The sequence below is a fragment of the Mytilus edulis genome, chromosome 5, assembly GCF_963676685.1.
Source record: "Mytilus edulis chromosome 5, xbMytEdul2.2, whole genome shotgun sequence".
NCBI classification, from domain to species: domain Eukaryota; kingdom Metazoa; phylum Mollusca; class Bivalvia; order Mytilida; family Mytilidae; genus Mytilus; species Mytilus edulis.
Genome location: NC_092348.1, coordinates 89,165,753 through 89,184,435, shown reverse-complemented (window position 1 = coordinate 89,184,435; position 18,683 = coordinate 89,165,753). Strand labels below are relative to the sequence as shown.

The 18,683-nt window shown below is 33.2% G+C and overlaps 1 protein-coding gene across 3 annotated transcripts; it reads right to left on the bottom strand.

Annotated features, from left to right (window-relative positions):
* Nucleotides 1-4,323: 4,323 nt before the first annotated feature.
* Nucleotides 4,324-12,661, bottom strand: LOC139524756 (uncharacterized). Of its 3 annotated transcripts, none has more exons than XM_071319814.1 (3): nucleotides 12,563-12,661; nucleotides 6,692-8,191; nucleotides 4,324-4,785 (listed from the first exon to the last, which is right to left on the bottom strand). In XM_071319814.1, the coding sequence occupies exons 1-3, from the start codon at nucleotides 12,596-12,598 to the stop codon at nucleotides 4,402-4,404; spliced, it is 1,920 nt and encodes a 639-aa protein (XP_071175915.1). In that variant the 5' UTR covers nucleotides 12,599-12,661; the 3' UTR covers nucleotides 4,324-4,401. The 3 variants fall into 3 exon arrangements, with proteins under 3 accessions (XP_071175915.1, XP_071175916.1, XP_071175917.1); XM_071319815.1 differs by lacking the exon at nucleotides 12,563-12,661 and adding an exon at nucleotides 11,980-12,115; XM_071319816.1 differs by lacking the exon at nucleotides 12,563-12,661 and adding an exon at nucleotides 11,980-12,100 and having other exon boundaries at nucleotides 6,692-8,616.
* Between the last annotated feature and the right edge of the window lie 6,022 nt (nucleotides 12,662-18,683).

The following is an 18,683-nucleotide window of genomic DNA, read 5'->3' as shown; positions in this document are numbered from 1 at the left end:
TATTTCCCCAACACGGACGCACTAACTCTGTGTGAAGTTGAAATATTTGCTGATCACACTCCAGATGAAGGTATTGTTTAACTCCGTTCTAAACTTCCTTTATTTTATTTTGATACTAGTTTAAATTATCTTTGCTACCTGAATTTTCAAATTTAATTCAAATATATTACTTATTACTTACACAACTAGAGGCTCCAAAAAGGCTGTGTCGTTCAATAATGGCAACTTTTTGGTAGAAATCATCATTAAAAGATCTTAAAAGACAATCACTCTATAACGAGTAACTGATAATTTCAGTCATGTTAACATAGTTGTAGATCTTGTCCAGCCGATCTTATTTGTTTTTTAAAGTTTCTGTCTATCGCTTAAATATTCTAAGATAATAGTCGAATAAGGTTAAAATATCATTATTTAAGGACATCTTAACTCTTATATATGGAATTGGCTGACAATTTTTGTCATATTGACTTATTTGTGCGTCCTGTTTTATAATTTCTATCTATATATTATAGATTTTAAGATCAAGGACTAAAAACGAGAGAAAAGATAAAATCATCAATAAAGGGAATAACTCCAGTAAAATGATGACAGATGGTTTATTGAGCTTTTTGTCTAAATTAACTTTCTCCCAACACCGTTAGTTTTAAAAGAGGGTCACGTCTATCATGTATTTTCAAACGCAATATTTTGTTGAATTAATTAAAGAACTTGTGTACTGACACATATAATAAATTCTATTTTGACATTATCACAGGAATATTCTGCAAGCAGATAAACAAACAAGCAATGTTGAGTCTTCAAACAAATTTGGAAAATGCAACACGAATACGATGTGCACATTTCTGTAAAGATTCTGATAACTGTCTAGGATTTCAGATGGCGAATGGTGGACAATGCTCTCTGTTTCAAACAAGTATGCAAGTACATGGTATTAATGATGAGTATTATGAACGCTGCTGAACAATGCATCCACAGTAGCTATGTAAAGAAATTATTCAGGAGCTCCAAGTTCTTACCGGTATAACTAAACTGTGTTTTTGAATGAAGAAATGTTTTGCAAGACGATAATATTTGGCCTTGTTAAAAAGAAAACAAATTGCTACGCTGAATGGAACTGCATTTGTGTGTGAGTGATGAAGCAAAACACGTTTTTTTCAATACAAACAATTCAAATGTTAACGATGAAACGAATAAAAATCAGATTATCATATATTAAGTGCATTTATCTGCAAATGATAGTGATTAAGATTAAAACACAATGCTGACTGCTGTACCCTTATTTTTGACATTTTTACCTTCTATGTTCGTTTCCACATATTGTTGTCAAGATAATGTAATATTATGCGACTGTCATATAAGAAAGAGATTTAGCTAGCTATAAAACCAGGTTTAATCCACCATCTTCAACATAAAAAAATGCCTATACCAAGTCAGGAATATGACAGTTGTTATCCACTTGTTTGAGCTTTTTATTTCCGAATTGGATAAGGGATTTTCTGTGTTTGATTTCTCTATGGAGTTCGGTGTTTATGTTATTTTACTTTTTATTCACCAAAATGGTTTTGATAAAGGCTTAAATTAGCGGATTTTTTTATTGAAATACATCCGAGAATGTGTGCTATTTTTCAAGTTAAAACACGTTTGCTTTTCAAAAACAAAATGGGAAATATAGATGTTCATGATTCATGATCTTAAAATGTCCTGTACCAAGTCAGAAAAATTGATATCCTCTAGTTCGTTTCTGTGTGTGTTGATTTGTGGTTTTTTATGTTGCAATTCAGTGTTTCTGTTATTTTGTTGTTTTCATCTTATAGTTGATGTGTTTTCCTCTGTTTTAATTTGTAACCCGGATTTGTTTTCTCTCTTTCGATTTATGACTTTCAAACAGCGGTATACTACGGTTGCCTTTATCTAACTGGAAACTTGTAAGTTCAAATGTACTGTTCTATACTGACACATGCTTCAACATATTGTTGAGGTGTTCAACATTTTATTCTTACGTCAAAAGATTTAGTATTTATACTAAATAACAATAACCCAGAAGGCATTCCATAAATTTTCGTTTTCTCTTTTTTTGTAAGAAATGTATGAAACGAATTTATCCATAGGTCATAAACGAACGATTTGGTCTATGGATTTACAACAATTTGAACTGTAAAGCCATTAGAATATTGTAAATTCCTTTCGACATCGACACTAGCGTATTTCGTATTTTAATTTGTTTTATCACTGAACTATGTAAAATATTAATAAATTAGTGAGAGACTATTATCCTGTTGTTTTATAATTGTAATTCAAATTTAAAGTGACTTTATTCTAATATCAATCTCTTATTGAAATATTGCCAAAAAATTGAGCTAATATGCATTTACATACTCAGAATACTGCTTTTGTGTAGAAACTATATCAATTTCAAATATAAACAATTAAAGCCTGTATTGCACTAGTATCATCTTCGCTTACAGAAGGTTACGATATACTTCTCTCCTTTCTGTCAAATTCCTCCCATGGTACAGGAATTTCCTTATGTAGAAAATAGTGGACAAAAACTTGGTTTTACAGTTAGCTAAACCTTTCACTTGTATGACATTCATATAGATTATTTTTATTTTGGCAACAATTTGTGAGCTGCTATCATAATTTGGTAAACGTTTGTAGCATGTGCATAATAAGAGAGAAAATGATTAAACTTTATCCTTAGGGTTCAATGTTCAAACGTGTGGTTATTATAAACGTCTTGTTTGAGCCCATTTCAGTTATAAAAGATATTATAAGAGTCTCCAAATAAGTCCTCTCAATCGGTTTCAATGGATCTCAGATGCACACTGACACGTCAAAATCAGGCGCTGCATGTGGTGATTATGCTTTTGCCAATTGAGACATTTTTAAAAATCAACCAACGAAAAACTGCCACCAAAAGATAAAGGCCCATGTTTGATTCACTAGTCTATGCAATATAATCATTTTCATAACACCGTGGGTAAGACCATTTCTTGGCGCGCTCATGTTATCATTTGACATGGTCAGATCAGGTGATTGTCTGTAGCCAACTTGTCGTACGGTATCGTTCGTGTTATAGATATTAAAGGTCAAAGGTTATTAACGCATCAATCAAATAATACGAATGACTAGCAGATCCACTAGAAGGCATCTGACAGACTAAGTGAGCGAAACATCACTGTTATCAATAGCCGATGACAAAAATGTTAAAGGTAAAGCTCGGGATTACATACTGTTTTCGGTATATCTGCAGATACGTATGTATCAACGTATATGATATGATTAATACGTCTTTAAATGACCAACCTCTATTATTACCAACATTCGTATTGCCACGATGTTATGAAAATGAGTATATGTTGTCTCAACGAAGAAAGCATTGTGATTCTCAAAAATGAAAGCACATATTATCGAAACTTATATTTGAATACAATTGAGAAAGGAAATGGGGAATGTGTCAAAGCGACAACAACCCGACCATAGAGCAGACAACAGCCGAAGGCCATCAGTGGGTCTTCAATGTAGCGAGAAACTCCCACACCCATTAAATCAACCATTGAAACTTTAAATAATATCTGTATATTGATATGAATTGATGTTGTTTTTACAGAAGATTTTATGTCATTTAAAAAGCATAATATATACGTGCACATATATTTCAACATATTGGGCATTGAATCAGCATTTACATATAATTGAATTTTGGATGTTACGTGTCTTCTGATTGGCTGAAGTCGTTTTGTTTATCAGCCCATAGACATAATTTCGTCATGTGACCGTGACGTCATCAACTTTTTTCATGATTTACTCCGGTTTAAAGTGGAATTAAGAAATAGATTGTAAGAAATGACTGTAATATTTTTTCTGCCTATTCGAAATAAGATAAAAAAAAATATGGTGCACATATACGCGCGTTATTCAGTGTGCACCACATTTTTTATGTTATTTCTTCATAGACAGAAACAAGAATGTGTCCCAAGTACACGGATGCCCCACTCGCACTATTTTCTATGTTCAGTGAACCGTGCAATTGGGGTTAAAACTCTAATTTGGCATTAAAATTAAAAAGATCATATCCTAAGGAACATGTAAAAGTTTCAAGTTCATTGGACTCCAACTTCATTAAAAAAAACTACCTTGACCAAAAACTTTAACCTGAAGCGGGACGAACGAACGGACGAACGAACATACCAGAAAACATAATGCCCCTCTACTATCGTAGGTGGGGCATAAACATATTACAGTCATTCCTTAAATAAACCACAGACGATGGATTACAAATGAAAATCAACTGTTAAACTATGCAGATTGAAAGCTCTCAAGCACATTTACACTGTCAGATTTAATTACTAAACATCTACAATGTCTAGTTTTGTTCGGTAAATGTTTCCAAATAATTATTTATTCGTGAATTTTACACCATTTAGCAAAATGACTTGACCTGTTTGTGAAAGTGTTGAACTTTTGTTCACCAAGTCGTGATTTTGCTCTTCTAACTACTTCTTCCGGTTCATGAATATTACATCCGGTGTAATCGTGAACGAATATGTCTTGATCTGCAAGTTTGAAAATGAAATCCTCCTCTACTATGGTCCTAGTTCTAATGACCCCAGCATAGTTGTAATGTACCACCGAACATTTGATTGTTTCTGGATATTCTACCTTAATAACAACGCCTTCGTGAGACATGCTGCAATACGTGAAATCAATCACATCTCCAGGGGAAATATTTGCCATCTCTGTAGCTCTCTTATATGGCAGTGTCTTTAATTCAGTTTTCCCAGTCTAAAACATAACAAAACAGACAACACTGTTACTTAACTATAACACGCTCCCTTTGACGATATAAAAATGTTAAACAATACACGAGGAGTTCCTGTGTCCACGGGAAACAGATGATGTCCCCGCTTGCATATAACGTTATAAAGTGGACTGTAAAAATGATGCTATCCAATTTGTATTTTATCTAAGTTTTTTACTAATACGGATACACTCTATCGTCATTTGTTCGCCATTACTGGATATCACACAGGTTCCCGTAAAATTTTGACGTCATAAAACAAAATATCTGACGCCACAATGGAAAAGTGATTGTTGTATGCGTCAAAAGTTCAAGCTGCCGGGTCAGCCGGGATTAGCGATAAGGTGTATTATGTATACGTTTCATAACATTTAGCAGAGATTTTCAATTTGTAATGGGCATAACTCTAGAACCGTAAAAGTCACGCCACCAAAATCCAAGCTTGATCTCTGTTTTGTGGTTAAAAATAGTACACAAAACAAAAACATTGAAAGCTAAAGACTATACAACACGATCCCCACCAAAAACTTGGGAATATCTCAGGTGTTCTGGAAGGGTTAGCAGATTCTGCTCCACATGTGGCACCTGTCGTATTACAAGCTCGGTAATAATTCTAATTCAGTAGGTCACATTCGTGAAAAGGGTTAAAAGTTAAATTACAAAACAGAGATCAAGCTTGGATTTTGGTGGCTTGACTTTAACGGTTCTAAATTATGCCCATTACAAATTGAAAATCTCTGCTAAATGTTATGAAACGGAGTTCAGTATTTTTGTGATTTTACTTTTTACCCTTTTCACGAATGTGACCTACTGAATTAGACGTATTTCGAGCTTGTAATACGACAGGTGCCATATGTGGAGCAGAATCTGCTCACCCTTCCAGAACACCTGAGACAAACCCATGTTTTTTGTGGGGTTCGTGTTGTATAGTCTTTAGTTTTCATTGTTTTTGTTTTGTGTACTATTGTGTGTGTCTTGGTCATTTTCCTTTTCGGCCAAGGTTTTGTCTATTTATGTTCGACGTATGAGTTTGAATATCACGTGAGTATCTTTCAACTCTCTTTTATAGTCATTCACCTTAATTGTAATAAAATTGTTAAAAACTGGTAAAAGTCATATAACTAGTTTTATAATTTTGGTATGTATAGTGGGTAGATTATCTTGTCATTTTGACATTTTAAATTTCTACTATATTGTCTGTGCCTATTTTTGTTTTCAATATATTCATTTACTGGCATTATATCGATACCACTGCTTGTGATTATACTGTGAGGCCCCGCGAATATCAACAACACTCCATTTAGTAGTCCGTTTGGTTGTGTGGTGCTTAAACCGTGCTTTAGTACTAATATGATTTATAACATAAAATCAATTTTCTTCAAATCTGCGTTGAAAAGGTTAAATAAATATGTATAAAAAACTTGTAATTTCTTTTTGTCTTATATCTTCTAACATATGCATGTTCTTATAATTCATTGACTTTTAAAGTTTTAAGTATAAAAAAGAAGATGTGGTATGATTGCCAATAAGACACCTCTCCACAAGAGAATAAAATGAAACAGAAAATTAACAACTTCAGGTCACCGTTCATCCTTCAACAATGAGCAAAGCCCATACTGCATAGTCAGCTATAAAAGGCCCCGAGAGGTCTGAGCATTACTGTTAAAGTAAAATCCGTTGGATGCAAAAAATTATGAAGTATTACTTTCATTTACGAATTGTCTTCTCTTAATTAATACAATCGAATAAATTATTGTCTTTAATAGGTAGTTCGGCTGTTTTCTGTTCTTTGGTCGAGTTGTTGTCTTTGACACATTCCTCATTTCCATCTTTAATTTTATTCTCGTCAGTTAACCTTTTTTTTTAAATATTAATATTTCTATATCCTACCTTGCAGTGTCTTGACATATGACTAGATCTGTTCGAAAAAGTGGAGAACCTCTGATCCCCAACCCTGTCTAATGCTCTCTTAACTACTTCTTGCGACCGAAAAGGTTTTTCCTGGCTGAAATCGTACACGTAAACATAATCTTTTTTCAAATCAAAGAAGACTTCTTCTTTGACAACAGTTCGAGTGCCAAACAAACCTGGATAGTTAAAATGAACAAGCGTCAATTTTACTTCGTGTAAATCGTTGGTTTTATAAGGGGAAACACTTGTTACAACACCCTCATGATTCAGCCCAATATAAGGGAAGGTAATGACATCTCCATTCCGAATCATGTTACATCGTTTCACCACTGGTTTTGGAATCTTTGATGCTGGTTGTATCAGAGGCACTATTGCGTCCATAACAAATGAAGAAACACTCGGTAAAGCAACAGCAATAGCCGCATTTACAGCGAAATAAAAACAGGAAACATGAACCATCACTGATATTCCAATACTTATTAAACAAAATATGAGTGACACCGTCATTTTTTTGTGTTCCTTCTCGTAGCATTTTAAACACATCAATCCTTTCTTTAACTTATCCTTTAATGTTGCCAGTCTGTCGACCATGGAAAGTAAGCTAGCTATAACAGTAATATGAGCAAATCCTCTTATGACTGGTTGTATTCCTTGACAAAATTTTATTGCACCTTTTAGAAATAGCTTTAATAGCCATGAAATGGTATATTTCACGTTATTCCCAAATGACGATACTTGGTTACTAAATTTTGAACCAGTCGCAATTTCATTTGATTTTTCTTCACAGTTATTTCCTAATAAATAGTACGATTCAGCATGTCCATCGTGTTCAAATTTGTCGGCCATTTTATTTGCCCTTTCCAAGATCTGTTCAGTTGTAAATGGGCGCGACTGGTACCGCACAATTTCAATCTCCTCCGTCTCCATGTCGTATTCTTTTGTCTCTCGTAATACTGTAAACTTTTGTGTATCTTTCTGAAAATGAATCAATGTCATTTTGCCGACTCTTTGGTTCTGTTCAGCATCAACGTCAGTAACGATTGCATGGTGGTTATAAACATTCACACCACCGATTCTTTTATGGAATCTAATGTGATCTCCAGGACTGATCTGTGTAATCCGATGAACTTTTTCATACGTCACACATTCTTCACATGTAGGGCCTAGGGTCTCAATATACTCGTCATCAATTTGCCCAAGATTAGTAATATCAGAAATATCGATTTGTTCAAATTCTAGCAAAAATTCTTCACTGTCTAGGACTTCGTTCGTTAAGCTGTTTAGATCCGACTGAGAGAATATAAAGTCATTCCTTATTTGTTCGTCAACAAATAAGTTAGCTTGTTCTGATTTAAGTATACTTTGCAGCTCATTTTCACTGTCTTTGAAATGGGACAGCAGATTTGTAAAGGATGAACTTTCATCTTCATCTAGCGGAATTGCACTTCCTGCTGGTAATATTTGACGAAGCAATGCCATCTACAAGAAATTTTAAAAATGTTTCATTCGTTTTCGTAATGGTAAAATTTAAAGCTCGAGGATAGATAATAGGTGTTGTCCTAGATTTTGGAAAATACATTCCGTTTGACCGCTTTTCTAATGTTTTTGCTGAAGTTGTTTTCTTGTTATTTTACAGTATAGCACTAATTTCTATAGTTTCTGCTCAAAACACATTAAAATCGTTGTGCAAGGGTAATTATTGGCAGAATTTTTCCAGTTTTGTTGACTTAATTGTTGAAATTTGTTGTGTTAATAGCTTTAATTTTCTCTTTCGTCTTTTGTTTTTACCCCAAAAAAGGTAAAATCGTCAAAACGATCATTCATATAAGGAGTCGACTGACGATTTCGACCACGTTGAAGTTCTGTCCTGATGCTTATTTCATCTTGTCAATGTTTTTCTCTATCTTTAAATAAAAATTGTTAAGATAATATAAAAAAAATCACTCAAGGCTAATTACTATAAAGTGTCGGCTGACGATTTTTGTCATGGTTGCTTATTTGATATATTATCTTGCAGATCATTAATTGTTGCCTTTTAAAGTTCATCTTTATCTTATACATATTACAAAAAATTAGCAAAATAAAAATAAAATAAAAAATCAGATGATAAATATTAAGGGTAATAACTTCTGTAGATAGTCGTCTGGCAGTTTTTGACAAGATGGACAAAAAGATATAGGTGTTGATAAAAGATGGACGAAAGATACTAGAGGGAGAGTCAAACTCATAAATAGAAAATAAACTGACAACGCCATGGCAAAAATAAAAAGACAAACAGACAAATAATAGTACAGAAGACCAAGGATTTGTATAGTTCTAACTATACAAATCCTTGAGAAGACACAACATGAAAAATAAACTAAAGACTTTAATCTGCACATTCAAGATTTTATCACTCAATAATGGACACTCAAGGGGCATACATTTAAAAATACAACAATATCGCAATGAATATTAAAGCAAAATAATTAAGAAAGGATAGATTATGTTAAATGTGCCATTTTCTGGAGGATAAAACAACACTTCCTCCTTGGATATAAAATTAACTTAACACTAGGGATAAGATATTTGAAAACTAATAATTAAAAAAAAAACAAGTTTTCTAAAAATTAATTCACTTATTTTTAATGCATTTTTTATATCTTCCATAGTCATTAACCCTATATATAAGTATATCAAGACAGGACAGTTAAAAAAGGATGGAATTTCTTTCTGTCTAGATGAAAACTTGTTTCAAACTGTGTAGGTTTTTCTTATTTTGAATGCGAGAAATATCTTGATCTTTTTCCAGACTTCACAAAAATAATATTAACTATATATTATTCCATGATTGTGTGATTCAATATATTGTTAATCTCTTTTTGTACAAATATACAGCACTACCAAGGTACTTTTAATAACTTGTTATGCTATGATAATCACTTTGTGAAATTGTGGTTTTTTAAATGTAAATTTTTTAAATTGTGAACATATTTTAAGGTCTTTCATTTAATATACACTGCACATTTTTAACATGTAAACATATCTATTGTATATTTCCTCAACATATGTACCTTTGTAATATTGTATAATGTCTATGTTCTTCTGTGTATCTTTGTATTTACAGAGGTTTATCAGAATAAAGTATATATTAATTTTTTAAAAAAAAGACCAGGAGAGCATGATGTCAGGTATTTAATTGAACACATTCACGTCACGTAATAATTTTCCAGATTTTTTAAATATCAAAGTTTTGGTTTGTTTAAATTTACATTTAAGCACCAGTCATCACATGACTGTGATGACTGGTGTAGTCTACTGAGCTTGTTTTCAAAGACCGAGATCAGAATGTGATAGTAAACTAACGTCATGTGCATACATTAGACAATCAATTCTAAGTTTATTTTAAAAAATGAACATGATGAATCGGATGAAAAATCTGGAAGGCTATTTATAAAGATTTGTTATATATATAAGTGCTCAGTTCATCCCCTCGCCCTTTTTGCCTGACACAAAAACTTAAGCCGAACGGTTCAGTAAGCTCATCTGCTATCTTAACAGATAATTTTGATTTAGTTAGCATATATTTGAACAAATTGTGAAATAACAGTTGCTTTAATGAGTTATATATATATATATAGCAGTATGAATAACTGTGCCGAATGCATTTTGAAGATCTACAAGACAGTGACATTCTTTTTTGAGAAATACCTATCTCTAAATCTTCGAAAACTAGCATATGATCTCATGTCCTGGTATGTGATTCTTTGGAAAAAATACAATTTGAACAGGATGGAAAGAGTTGTGTTTCTCCAGAAAGTTATCTAATTTGCCATGGCGTTGTCAGTTTATTTCGATTTATGAGTTTGACTGTCCCTTTGGTATCTTTCGTCCCTCTTTTGTTATTAAGAACAAAATATAAAGTAATAATGAAAATCACAAAAATACTGAACTCCGAGGAAAATTCAAAACGGAAAGTCCTGATCAAACAGAAAAATCAAATGATGAAACACATCAAACGAATGGACAACAACTGTTATATTCCTGACTTAGTACAGGCATTTTTAAATGTAGAATATGGTGGATTGAACCTGGTTTTATAGCGCTAAATCTCTCACTTGTATGACAGTCGCATCAAATTCCATTATATTTACAATGATGCGTGAACAAAAAAAAAATAATAGGTAAAATTGTCAAAATAAGGGTACAGCAGTCATCACCGTGTCACAATCTGAATCAGAACAAAAACAAAAACAAATATTTATAAAGAAGCACAAAAAAAGCATATATGAAATTAAACAACCACATGCATTGCTTACTTATTTTTGTATTTTAAATCAACCCTTAAAGGATTGAAATATTTGAAGTCCTGAATGGATAAATTGCTTAGAGGCTCTGCGAACGCAATAACCCTGTTGTTTGGTGGTTTTGATAGATATCCATTTTTTTTGGCATTGGAGTCATATACCATTTTATCCATTTAGTCGGGTATTTTCAGACTGATACAATTCAATTAAATAAAAAAAAAACAAAGAGGGGATGTTAAAATGTTGACCTTCTTTAAGCATGTCATTAGTTATATATGTAGACATCAAGCCTCGTTTTTAGAACGTGGAATCATCGGATTTAATTTTAAACTTGATACCCAATGATGATGTGATCAAGTTTGGTTCAAATTTGCGAAGTAACTCAGAGAAGAGTTTTGTTAAAGTTAACGGACTACGGACACAGTGAAAGAAATATCCCATACAGTTATTCTATTGTGTGTAGGTTATATCATAGGAACTTGGGTATCCCGTTTACTTCAGCGAGCATTCATATATTCTCTATTCTTATTTTTTTAATTTTTTCCTTACTTTATCTTTGCCCCATCATAAAATAAATCTCTGCAGATTGGGTTATTTTGGCAGTAATACAAGTTGTTGGGAAGGTATTATGACGCCTTATTGGAGATTAAGACGAGACCTTTTTAATTATTCAGAGGATTAAGAAAAACTTTTTACTGAGTAGCAATAATTGTCCAATTTTTCGGATTCTACAACCGAAAGAAATAATAGAAAGTTAATCAATTTCAAATATATAACAACTTCTAAATCATGTTATAATATAGGTCGCAGAAGTCGTGTAGCAAAAACATTGTGATTTAAAGTATTGTAAGTGCATGTGTAATCTTGAGTACTTAGGAGAACCGATACTTCCTTATATCAAGGTTTCAAGGCAAAATGAAAGTAGATTTTGTATTTCTGTTAATGTGTTTTCTTTTTATCAATTTTGGATAATAGACTTACCAAAGAGTCTCCTAAAGTTAAAACAAAAATCCTATGCGTCAAAATATTTGCTTCGGATTGGGCTTTAGGGTGGAAATGCGTCTACTTCCATATATGCACTGAATACTTCTCGTGACGTTATAAGAGGTTAATCAATATTCCGGCTACAATTATTTTAATTTTTAAAAATAGTCACCGTTTATTGTGTGCTAGCCTTTTTAAAGGTCATTCTTTTGTATTATTGTTTTTGACGAAATATATTCTGGTACCACGTTATAGATATCGATATAAATATATATATTAATATTAATTCTTACTTTTTGGGTTATGTTTATTTTTATTTGATGTTTGCCTCATTATACTTTATTATGTAAATCTCATGCAAACTGTTCATAACAGTTTGGTTATTTCGAATATCTTGCTTCTTGGTGGCCTATGTTAAATAAAGAGATATAATATGCATGGCGTTGGGACAATGTTACTATCCGAAAAACGACGGTTAAAGGAAATTGTAGGGCCTTGAACTAGTCTTCCAACTGATATGTACTAGTAGTTATGCTTTATATAAAAAAAAATCGTTAATCTATCTATAAAACTAACTTACAAAGAAAACTTGACAATTTGGTTGACACATCCTCATCCATACCTGCCGGAAAAGCACATTTATGTCTCGCTTTCTTATACTTAATTCCTCCTCAGACGAGAAAAAAATCGTAATTTGTCAGCTGTTGCAAGCAGAGGAATCTGTGATCAATAGATGATCTAGTTTCTATCTTAAATAACACATACTTATTTATCCTAGGTCAAAATTTGTTATTTGTACAAAATGTTAACCCACGATTAAAGCTTGTTTCCCTTCCTATATATTCAGCCTCAAATTATAAAGAAAAGTGATGTGATATGAAACTCAAAAAAATCTCTTTGTTGCTATATTTAGAATACTCGATCAGTTAACTTTATGTCTTTGTCATAGGAATGATAATTTCAACAAAGCAATTACAAAATAGATATATTAAGAAAGTTACATAAACTGTTGACATAGAGATATGTCATACCTTAATGTAATGTTGATGGTGAAATGAAAATACTGAAATTAAAAAGGAAATTCTTTAATACGGTAATGAACCGCTGTTTAAAGTTTACGCCTTCGACAATTCATTCTGTATCGGAAACAGCAAACCTTTATTATAGGCGAGTGATATGAGAGCCAAATTTACATTTTTAATGCACCTACCTAACACACGGCTAAATTATATATCACTGGAAAGCTAAGAATGTGTACTTTCTAAATATCCCGGTCGTCAAAAGAAATTATGGTGCATTTTTTTTTAACTCGTGGTCAAAGGTCATGGGTGCAATTTCAATTCACGGATACTTCCAGTAGAAAAATCGAATCAAAACAAATGCAAAAATGAAACAATTTTATAGGAATGCTGTATTACTGTTGGGAAAATATATTTCTATCATAGTGTTAATTAATTTTGGTTGATTTTAACGGTAACGCATGTTACGTAACGTTTTCTCTCGGAGTCTTTGAAAATCAACCATTAAGTCACACAAATGTATCTGTAGTCGCCCTTCTATTATCTAAATCTTATAATACCTCCGTATCATTTGATTGCACGTATTTACAAACATATATCTGCAAATTTGATATAAATAATCCGAAACAAAATATTTGAAGCAAGGGGAAATTTAACATATGACGTATTTTTAATTGTTTAGAAAGTCCCATGATGAGCTGTACATTAAAATTGAGGAAGCGTATGGTCTCCTGTTAGTTTGAAAGCCTACGAACCGCTTCAAAATCAGACAACCATAGGGCGGATTTTTTGTTATTATTGTAGTGCAATATGTTGAGTCTGGATCATACCGCAATTTCATTTACATCACTAAATCAGATATGATAAGAGTACTAACTAACATTACTAAAATGAGTAAAGTGCTACTAGTATATTTATATCAACAAATTGACAATTTTAATATAAAACATCACAAGGAAAAAATGACCACTCATTGTACGTCAAACTGTGTTTGATTTTACTTTGGTCGGCCGCCGTGTATCTTGAGATATCTTATTAATTAAACAACACTTGACAAAGGAGTTTGTTCTTTTTTTAAATTACGCTAGTGATGACCTTCGGCTACTTTGGCACTACGTAATACTTTTTTATATCTTGTTTCACCGCTTCAAACGGAGGACAAGGTTATCCTAATATTGAACCTTTTATTTGGCTTTCTTATGTTAAAATCCCGTTAGCGTATAACCTAAATGATCGAAACGTCGGACCAATGGGATGTAGTACCATTTAGGTGTCGGAATATTGCGATATCGGAATATTATAGCTTCATTTTAACTTGTAATCTAATCATTCATATCGGTCAAAATATCCATACAAAGACATCTCCCTTGGCATGGGCATATACCAGTACAGCAGAGGTTTTGCTCAAAGCGGACACAAGATCTACTATATACAGATTGAATTAAAAATTGGAAATGGACATGAGGGATTTGTCAAAGAGACACCAACCCGATCAAAAAGCAGGCAACGGCCGAAGACCACCAATGGGTCATCAATGCAGCAAGAAACTCCCAAACCTGGAGGCGTTCTTCAGCTGGCCCCTAAACAAAAATGTACTAGTTTGAAATGATAGTGGACGTCATACTAAGCTTCGAAATATACTCAAGAAATTAAAACAAAAAATCATACAAAAATATGAAAGGCCAGAGGCTCCTGACTTGGGACAGGCGCAAAATTGCGGCGGGGTTAAACATGTTTTTGCAATCTCAACCCTTCTCCTGCGTGAACAGATCAAATCTTGTAGAAAGTTGGATAACACCATACCGGACGGATGTTGCCTTTTAACCAACCAAAGTCATATGGAGAACTTTTATTGTTTCTGTAGTTAGGTCGACATTGTCTTGGATAAAATTTTGACCCCCAGAAGAAAAATAATGCCATGTAGAATGTATGCCCCATTTTCAATTTTTCTAATCTGTTGATCAGTCAAACTTGTTAATAGTTATCAAAGGTGTGTCCATAAATACGGTGCATTTGTAATGATAAATCTAAATGAAAATCAGTTAAAAAGAATAAGACAAAATTATAGAGCTGCTGTATACAATATTGGATGTACCTTGGTCTTGTTGAGGCTGTATACATGTACATTGTAACTATAAATTGACCATATACATGTATTTTTAGTATTTGTTGAAGCTGATAATATGTTGTGTAGTTTTCCCGGCGGCGATCCTCGGGCAGAAATTAAGCCCGGTTAACTGAGCAAGTAATTAAAGTTGTTAACCAGAATACTTCCTTGTGTGCAGGCACGTCATCTTTAATCGTCGAAATGTTAGTAAAAGCTGTTTTATGTTCAGAATAAAATAGCTCTTTACTTTCTGACTTAAAATTTTGTAGCAAATATTTAGCGATGCAAGCTCGATGGTATAAAGAATTAATAGTAAAATTATCATGAGTTATTTCGCAAATCAGATCATTACGTCCATTTGTATTTTTGTCCATCTGATGAGTTAAGCCTTTTTCAACTGATTTTTATAGTTCGTTCTTATGTTGTACTGTTATACCACTGTCCCAGGTTAGGGGAGGGTTGGGATTCCGCTAACATGTTTAACCCCGCCACATTATTTGTGTATGTGCCTGTCCCAAGTCAGGAGCCTGTAATTCAGTGGTTGTCGTGTTTATGTGTTACATATTTGTTTTTCGTTCTTTTTTTTTTTTACATAAATAAGGCCGTTAGTTTTCTCGTTTGAATTGTTTTACATTGTCTTATCGGGGCCTTTTATAGCTGACTTTGCGGTATGGGCTTTGCTCATTGTTGAAGGCCGTACGGTGACCTATAGTTGTTAATGTTTGTGTCATTTTGGTCTTTTGTGGATAGTTGTCTCATTGGCAATCATACCACATCTTCTTTTTTCGATATATTGTAGGAGATATATGTATTTTAACACTCAATACAACTTGAGTTTGCTACTCAGAGGATACCTTATGAAGTTGTGTAACTTGCTTATAGGCTTTATATATTTGCAAAATATACAAACAGACAAATCAGAATGAGTTGTAGATCTATTGCCCTCGTTGATATATATGAGAAGAGACTGGTCGGTAGAATTGGTACATGTAGTACAAAGTCTTTGTACAGACAAAACCGAAGATGATAGGTTGTGCTTACGAAATATTCATAGCAACTTTTATGATATTTTGTATTTTCAAATGGGATGTTTTCATTTTTTTCATATTCATCGACCAGTCTTCTGTAAACTTCATCTTTTCGTTTTCCCACTGCGGCAATACAACTGTATCTTCATTTAAGTGTTTAACTACATAGTTTCTATGTAGTAAATACATGACAGACTATGCATCTGTGTCAATCAATAGATAGTTTTTGCTCTTTAGCAAAGGAAGGGTTTCATTGTGAACTGGACTGTGAAAATTTGACACGACTCGGAAGATTTTCTATAATTTTCCGATACGATTCCTTTTTTAGAAATGGGTGAATTCTACAGAACTCAAAAACTATGTTTTACTTTGATTTGATCTTAATTTCGGACGATTTTATATCTATTTAATATACACTGAAGTTCAAGATAGAAATATAACCGTTTAAATATGATTTATCGTACTCTAATAGCACTATTAAGTACACGGAAATCGACTAATATATTCAGTAAAAAAACGATAACGAAATAGATAAAGGATTCCGGAAACTATAGTGATTTTACCCAACATCATAAAATTACAGAAATTTGTGATTTTAAGAAATGTTGAGATAAAGTCTTGATCTTGAATGAAAAAACGATAACTGATGAGTGATTTGGTGTGTTCTAAAATGGATAGAGTGCAAAAGCATTTAATAAAAAAAAAAAATTTTAGATCCGAAAAGGTCAGGATTATGAAAATTTTCGTACAAAATGTCAAATATTTAGAAGGAATGCAAAAGCATGCGGAGTTTTAGTTGTAAATATTCTTTTTCATTATTTTAAGAATCTAATTCACTTAATTATTCTGTCTAAAAGAAGAGATACGACTAATTTCTTTTGCTTGAAAAACATGTCGTAATTTTATAATTTTTAACTAATTTCTGAAATAAACGTCAATTTTACAAAAACTGCACCGTACGATTTTGTGACGACCGGGCAAAAATCAAAGTTAAATCATTATTCTTTCATTTAAAAAAGAAATTAGCCGTGTGTTAGGTGGGTGCATTAAAGTCCTTAACTAGACGTCTTTTTCAATTATTACACTCGCCTATACGCCTTCGACAATTCATTCTCTATCGGAAACAGCAAAACTTTATCACGCCTTCACCAATTCATTCTCTATTGGAAACAGTAAACCTTTATCGTGCCTTCAGCAATTCACTCTCAATCGGAAACAGAAAACCTTTATCACGCCTTCACCAATTCATTCTCTATAGGAAACAGCACACCTTTATCACGCCTTCACCATTTCATTGTCTATCGGAAACAAAACACCTTTACCATGCCTTCACCAATCCATTCTCTATCGGAAACAGCACACCTTTATCACGCCTTCACCAATTCATTATCTATCAGTAAAGCACACTTGTATCACGCATTCACCTTTTCATTCTCTATCGGAAACAGAACACCTTTATTACACCTTCACCAATTCATTCTCTATTGGAAACAGCAAACCTTTATCACGCCTTCACCAATTCATTCTCAAACGGTAAAGCACACTTGTATTACGCATTCACCAATTCATTCTCTATCGGAAACAGCAAACCTTTATAACGCATTCAGCAAATTCATTCTCGATCGGAAACAGAACACCTTTATTACGCCTTCACCAGTTCATTCTCTATCGGAAACAGCAAACCTTCATCATGCTTTCACCAATTCATTCTCCAAAGGAAACAGTATTACTTCAACACGCCTTCACTAATTCATTCTCTATCGGAAACAGCAAACCTTCATCATGCTTTCAAAAAATCATTCTCTATAGGAAACAGTACAACTTCATCACGCCTTCACTAATTCATTCTCTTTTGGAAACAGAAAACCTTCGTCATGCTTTCACCAATTCATTCTCTATTTCTCTATCGGAAACAGCAAACCTTTATTACGCATTCAGCAAATTCATTCTCGATCGGAAACAGAACACCTTTATCACGCCTTCACCAATTCATTCTCTATCGGTAAAGCACACTTGGATCACGCATTCATCAATTCATTCTCTATCGAAAACAGCACACTTTTATCATGCCTTCACCAATTCATTCTCTATCGGAAACAGCAAACCTTTATCATGCCTTCACCAGTTCATTCTCTATCGGAAACAGCAAACCTTCATCATGCTTTCACAAATTCATTCTCTATCGGAAACAGCAAACCTTCATCATGCTTTCACCAATTCATTCTCCAAAGGAAACAGTACACCTTCATCATGCTTTCACCAATTCATTCTCTATCGGAAACAGCACACCTTTAACACGCCTTCATCAATTCATTCTCTATCGGAAACAGCAAACCCTTATCACGCCTTCATCAATTCATTCTCTATCGGAAACAGCAAACCTTTATCACACCTTCACAAATTCATCTCTATAGGAAACAGTACAACTTCATCACGCCTTCACCAATTCATTCTCTTTTGGAAACAGAAAACCTTCATCATGCTTTCACCAATCCATTCTCTATCGGAAACAGCACACTTTTATTACGGATTCAGCAATTCATTCTC

What these genes read in the sequence shown, in the direction of transcription:
- LOC139524756 (XM_071319814.1), bottom strand. Translation starts at nt 12,598, where the DNA reads ATGAGGATGTGTCAACCAAATTGTCAAGTTTTCTTT. An exon ending in CAAATTGTCAAGTTTTCTTT is followed by an intron (nt 8,192 to 12,562) that starts GTAAGTTAGTTT and finishes AATTTCTTGTAG; the next exon opens with ATGGCATTGCTTCGTCAAAT. An exon ending in ATATGTCAAGACACTGCAAG is followed by an intron (nt 4,786 to 6,691) that starts GTAGGATATAGA and finishes GTTATGTTTTAG; the next exon opens with ACTGGGAAAACTGAATTAAA.